The 6545-nt window shown below is 34.6% G+C and overlaps 1 protein-coding gene across 3 annotated transcripts; it reads right to left on the reverse strand.

The window, feature by feature from the left end:
• Window positions 1-3255: 3255 nt before the first annotated feature.
• On the reverse strand, window positions 3256-6545 carry LOC18036868 (transcription factor SPATULA). 3 transcript variants are annotated; one of them, XM_024180780.1, is made up of 8 exons: window positions 6080-6545; window positions 5637-5741; window positions 5477-5542; window positions 5303-5368; window positions 4275-4586; window positions 4114-4198; window positions 3778-3925; window positions 3256-3681 (listed from the first exon to the last, which is right to left on the reverse strand). In XM_024180780.1, exons 1-8 carry the CDS (start codon window positions 6479-6481, stop codon window positions 3651-3653), a joined length of 1215 nt encoding a protein of 404 aa, XP_024036548.1. In that variant the 5' UTR covers window positions 6482-6545; the 3' UTR covers window positions 3256-3650. The 3 variants fall into 3 exon arrangements, with proteins under 3 accessions (XP_024036548.1, XP_024036547.1, XP_006425918.1); XM_024180779.1 differs by having other exon boundaries at window positions 3257-3688; window positions 6080-6544; XM_006425855.2 differs by having other exon boundaries at window positions 3257-3688; window positions 4114-4183; window positions 6080-6543.

Below are 6545 nucleotides of genomic sequence, written 5' to 3' on the forward strand. Positions count from 1 at the left end.
GGCAGAGGTGAACCTCTCACAGTTAAGAAAGGTCGTGAGGGTAGGGATTTAAATTTTTATAAATTTAAAATTTTTTTAATTAAATATTATGTATGATTATTTTAATATAATAATATAAGTTGTAATTATATATATCGTAATAATAATTATAAATATTTATATAATATAATAATTTAATGTGTAATTAATATTGAAAAAATAAATAAATTCAAGGCAGGCGTGACCATATAAAATTTAATTTGTACGATTGCAGAATAGCACTATGAATTCAATGAATTTACAAGTATTACACATGGTCAGCACGCCATCTTGTTGTTGATTTCTTATTTTTCTCTGTGGTCAAAGAAAAATATTGTGTATTTTGTTTTATATGTTCATAAATTCATTTATGAATTTATGACCAGGAGAGTGTTGGCCAGGGATGGTAATAGATGAGGGTGCGAATGTTGCGGGTAAAGGAGCTAGGTCGTTTGTACAACTGAGAAGGGCTAATAAGAGAGTAGGAAGACTCACTGATTTGGGCTGAATCAGAGATATAGGAATATTCTACAAGGTTTTCAATTTTATTGGTGGTATGAGAAGTGCAAGATCTGGGCAAAGAAAGAGTAACAGGAGGTGAAGATGAAGTGGAAGCCGTGAATAAGAAGTTCTCTCTGCGCCTGAAATTCTAGAGAGCAAAATAGAAAAAGCCTTAAAGTATTACACATGGTCAACATGCCATGTTGTTGTTGATTTCTTCTTTTTCTGTGTGGTCAAAGAAAAATATTGTGTATTTTGTTTTATATGTTCAGAAATTCATTTATGATTAGGATCAGGCTACAGTGTAATTGTGGTACCGTACTACAGTTGTACTAGCCGCTGGATTTACTTAAATGAGTAGGATCCACTTGAATAGGTAGAAATCTAACGATTGGGTGTAACTGTGATATGGTACCACAGTTGCACCACAGTTTTATCGTTATGATTATGCCCATTTTAACGCTTATTTTTAACATTTTTAATTTTTTTATACTTTAGAAAAGTTATGGACCAGTTTGATTTGCTATTCATAAAACAATTTTTAGAATCTAAAATATAATTTAGAAATTGTAGTTCGATTCTGATCATTTTTAACATTAAACAATTTGTTTGATATAAAATCCAAATAAATAAATAAAAGCATCTTCATTAACAAAGAAATAAGGGTTGGGTTAAGGGAAAATTGAAATTACGGCATAATTTTTTTTTTCAAATTACAAATTTAATAATGTCCTAAAATGCAATATAAGATTAATCTTTTCATATCCCGCAAGGTAAATGTTTTTCTTTAGCGTTTGGCAATTTTTTTTAATTGATAAAATAAAACAACGTTATTTAATTCATATATTAAACATTTTGCAAATCAGGTGAAAGGACGCGAAAAAATAGTGAAATGATTAAGGTAACCAGATAAGGATGAGAAAAAAGGACCACGCATAAAATCCAACTCAAGTCAAACACAAGGCAAGTCAATTAAATTAATAGATCTGCCAATCTTCTTTTTCTCTTTTTTCTATTTATGAAATTATTTGTCGATTTTCAAGAATAATAAAGTTATTTGAACTCATTAGCCTACTCCATATACTTATTTATTAAATAAATTCATTCTTATATTTTGAAATTTTAAATTTAACTCAATAAATTCACTTAAGTACCCAATATACACTTACTAAACCCAATTTGTCTAATAATAGTTTGTTTACTCATTAAACCCATTAAATTCATTATAAATCCTTCCTAAATGTTTCATTGAATTTCTTATATAGTTACTCAAAATCCAAAAAATATATACAGCAACTCATCAGCCACCGAACATAAAACTCATGTTGGCGACATTGCCAGGTAAAAAGACAATCAAAATATCAGCTCTCAAGTAAGCCAAATGATTGACGTTAAAGAAAAAAGATCATCCACACAACAAAGAAAAGAGCAATGACTTTCAGCTTCAGCTAAGTAAAAAACGAAAAGAGTTGAAGGCAAAAGGCACTTAGACAACAATAAATGAGATTTTCTCTACTGTATAGTATAAGTGGTTTAGAGGACGAATCACGTTTTTAGTCGATTAGATTTAACAAAAATACGTTGAATGTAAAGATGGATTTAAAAGAGTAAATTTTGCTTTTTCTGTATTTTATTGTAACTTAATTTAAAAGTTTTTTTTTTGTCTTAATCATCCCGTATTCGGCGACTACATTGGGTACTGACTACTCCGAATTCGGGTCGGGTGCTAATAAAGCCCTCTCAACGAGTGCGACTTCCAAGAAATTCGAACTAGGGAGCAAACTCAGTCAAGCCATCTAAGGGGTTCAACCGGTGCCAATTGAACCAACACCTCGTTGGTAATTTAAAAGTATTTTAATTATTAAAAATTAATTTCAAAGATAATTTTAATGAATAGTTTATTACGTTAAAATAACTTCACCCATTCAAGAATTGTTCATTGCATTACAAGAAATGCACCTCAGAGTCATATGCTGAGAAACGCATAACAAAGTAAAGAAGGAATTCCACGAAAATTGAATGGGATATTCGGTTATAAAGTAACATAATGGTATAATTTAGAATTTGGGGAGAAATTTTGAAAATTAGCGGCAACAACAATGAGAATATGCGCAGCACATGCAATAGTTTTGAGCTTCAAATGGATGAAACGGCGGCGGCATAACGATTAAAATTTAAAGCAGCAAATATATTAAACATTAGAATGGCATTTTGTATTAGGACAGGACATGTATTGACACAAAACCATGCTGTTGTCAAAATATGTCATAGTTAATATTTTTCGTTATATTCCTTTTCTTGTGTTAGCATATCTTCTTATTCTATGAAATTTGTAAGCAAAAGAAAATTTAATCCTAGTCATAGTTGGACTGACGTAAATGGAAGGCGTATAAACGTAATTGGGAAAATTGTTGTTTGTTTTGCTTTAGTTCCACGCGATCAAAAAGACTGGAAGTCTGGAATGATGGCCAAACTCATGCGATGCAAGGACTTCAATATGAACACCAAATTGTTCCCATTAACCCATTTGAAGGGCCACAGGAGACCGGACTTTGGAATATTATGACATTTCCTAAGAAATTAAATTCAAAACCGACAAACACTTTTGTCTTTCTGAAGTCTTGTGTTGAACTGAATTTAGACGTGAACCTCTCATAGGGCAAACAAGGGGTACCATGGAAAGCACCAGTAAAGAAAGTCTGTTCAAGACCGCTTACCCAAACAATCAAGACAAAGCTTTCCAGATAAATGGTGAGATCGTAGTAATAAGTAATTTTCATATAAACCACATACACAGGAGGGCAAGAACATTAGCATATCATAAATAGTTACTAGATATGAGTCGTAAGATAACGTCAGTCCTGACCCAAAGAAAATGGAATTTACAAGAGCAATCCCTACTTTTGACCACAACCATTGCCTACAAGCTAATCTTGCAAATTCGGTTGGTAAAACATGGTTAGAGGCATGTCCAAAATAAGCTAATTTAATTTTTGAGGATTCCCTAAGCAACATTTAGTGATGTTAAAGCTGGCAGTTAACCGCAGCGCCCCTAAATCCAAATGCATTATAATTGAGTAGCATGAGTCCAATAAACTCAAAAATAACTCAAAAATCTTTTCTTTCTGGCTTCATATCATCACTGCAGACACTTTTACCTGTCTGCATGCTGGTAAAAAACATACACCACGTGAAATTAAGGCATGCATGTAGAAGTGAGACACAAAAATATTATCTGATTCACCAAAGTATTTTTACCCTTTTAAGTGTGGGGAAAGTACAAGATTGTGATCAATAGCCTTTAGGTGCACACCTTCTGCACGGTCTCTTCCTATCATGCATGCTTCCAAAGAGCTTCTGTCTTTTAGATCGGAACCTTGTGAATTAAAGGTATGCACAGCTGGAGCTGTGATTCCAGTTTCAAATTCAATACAGAAGCCCATGTCAGATAAAGGGTTTAAAATGCTTTGTTCCTTCTCGACAGACAAAATGACAGTAAAAAATACTACTTCAAGCGGACTGATGGATCCAAACACTTGAATTTTTAGAACATATAATTTAAATAGTTGAGGAATGTAAACTTCATGGACGCACCTGATGGATTTGTTACAGAATGACCGACATTTAAATGTTGATGTGGCAACATGTCCTCCCTGCTAGTTTCCTTCACATTGCAAAACTATATTATATTGGCTAATGTCATTCCTCAACTTTGCACGCATGGTTACTCATAAAAGTGGTTCTTTTAGGCTTACCCCAGAAGCTGTGCCATGCTGGAAGGGTCCAAAGTTTGCCTGGATTGATGCATCCAACCCAAACTCAGTTTCTGAATTTATTATATTTGATGTAGAGGGTAGTTGTAGCTGGTTTGAGGAAATGTGTTGATTTGGTAGATTAAACACATTCAGCGTCGATGTTTCTTGACTTACAAGTGTGCCTGTTGAGTTCATATGCAGAGACCCATTTCCCACACCAAAGCCCATTCTCATATGAGGTAATTGAATTGGTGGCAGTATGCCGGGCAAGCACATAGGATGTAAACTCATTCCATTTCTCATTGTTAACACCTAAAATCAGAATCATAATATAACAAGTCAGGGCCAAGCTAATTAACCTTAACACTACCATTTTTTCTCACACAAACGGCTACACTGAATCACTTTCTTTGTTCAAGCTATTCCATATATGTTGTTCAACTTAAGACCACAAGATAAAACATCAATATATACAGCATTATTGGGGGCTAACAACTATATTCAAATCACTTTCTTTGTTCATATGTATTACATTGTGGCCCCATCATCTTCCTTAAATTTATTTTTGCTTTTTATAGGCAAAGAGCATGAGGAGATTGACCTGCAATCAGTAGTAAATTTATGTGGACTTAAACAAATGCATCTCTATCAGCAATTGCTAATCCAATGGAAAGTGCAAGGCATAACTATGCAAAAGACTTGACAACAAATTGCACCTGATCTCAGATCTGGGCTATCTTCCAGGCCCTTCCTCCAACACACACAGCCCTCGTAGCAATACAGTTCTCTCAACATTCTCAGCAGCATCTGAATACATTATTCTTTAAGGATAATCTTTCTAGTGGTTAAATTTCAAGGTTTACAAATCTTACAAACCTATAATCAGTTCAACTAATTGACTACATTGCAGCGAACAGCAAGCTTGGAGACTCACTCCGATTTTCAAGACTAAAGGCATCAAAACTGAATGACATTTTTCAAAGTAGCACTACCAGGAAAGAAGTCTAGAAATTGGAGAATCGACAAACCTGTACTTGGAGCTGAAGGTGCTTGAGGTACTCAATCGCTTCATCAAGCATTGATGCTTTGTCGGTCTGCCATGGATAGTTAATGCAATAAATCATCCAATAATTAAATCGACTATTTCTATTAAACAAAAGCAAACCAAGCATGAAGGCAACCAAAATTTAAATTTGTACGACCTTATTAGAATTTGGTATTAAGCTTTGCAATGCTTTCATTTTCTCATTAATCCTGCTCCTCCTCCTCTGCCCTCACACACACACAAAGCGTTACTACCAAATTCAAAATTACCCCATTGTTACTGAATTAGAACAAAGCCATATTGATAAACACGCCAACCTTTTCAGACAAATTATGAACCTCTGCAGCTCGGCTTCTTTTTGATGAACTTCGAGGACGCACTGGCTTGGCTGTAACCTCATCTACTGACGCTTGAATACCCTCCTGGTTGAATAATTTGAACTTTTAATAAAGCCGCAATTGAAAACAAAAATAAAGCTTAAAAAGATAAACCGAAATTAAATCTCCTTTAAGCTAATGAAGTAGTAAAGGAATTGTCGAAAGATTCAAGCTGTTACTTTCTTTGCTCTTCCACTCAGATTTTCTCGGCTGGAAAAAAAATGAATTAAAAATTGAAACAAAAGAAAACTGAATTAAAAATTGCAATCTTTAACAACTAACCACCCTTGCCACCCAAAGGAATTCTCCTTTATATAACATTTTCTCTGTATTTTTCATTACTATCTCGGCAGAAGGAACAGTGCATTTGCAGGCTAAAGTACCTCGCTTTGACAATCATGTTCATCAGTGTTTTCGTTCTCGCTAAGTCCAACTGAAGAAGAGGACACGTTGGCTCCACTCACCATCACATTCCCCGACAAAGAACCACCAACACCGACAGACGTGTTCACTAAATCAACGGCTGAGATCCCAGATGATTTGCTCAAACGGTGAGCACTGATCTCCACTGGGTGTGGGACCACGTGGGTCACGTTCGGAGACGACGTTGTCGCTGTTATTGTTGTTGACGATGATGATGATGAACGGTAAAGAATCTGATGAAGAAACATAGAGATATCGTCCGAAGAAGACGGAGGAACGTGAGTGTTATGAACTGAAGATGATGAAGCTGTAGAATATATATTAACGTTGTTGTTATACTGATATACATGATCTTGCTCCATTTAGTTTCGGTACAGCTGCTACTTCGTTTCCTTGGTTTCTTTTCGTTGGGTTTGTAATTTGTTG

This window comes from Citrus clementina, unplaced genomic scaffold, assembly GCF_000493195.1.
Source record: "Citrus clementina cultivar Clemenules unplaced genomic scaffold, Citrus_clementina_v1.0 scaffold_7, whole genome shotgun sequence".
NCBI lineage: Eukaryota > Viridiplantae > Streptophyta > Magnoliopsida > Sapindales > Rutaceae > Citrus > Citrus x clementina.

What these genes read in the sequence shown, in the direction of transcription:
- LOC18036868 (XM_024180779.1), bottom strand. Translation starts at nt 6,481, where the DNA reads ATGGAGCAAGATCATGTATATCAGTATAACAACAACGTTAATATATAT. An exon ending in TAATACCAAATTCTAATAAG is followed by an intron (nt 5,369 to 5,476) that starts GTCGTACAAATT and finishes TATCCATGGCAG; the next exon opens with ACCGACAAAGCATCAATGCT. An exon ending in ACCTTCAGCTCCAAGTACAG is followed by an intron (nt 4,587 to 5,302) that starts GTTTGTCGATTC and finishes TTCTGATTTTAG; the next exon opens with GTGTTAACAATGAGAAATGG.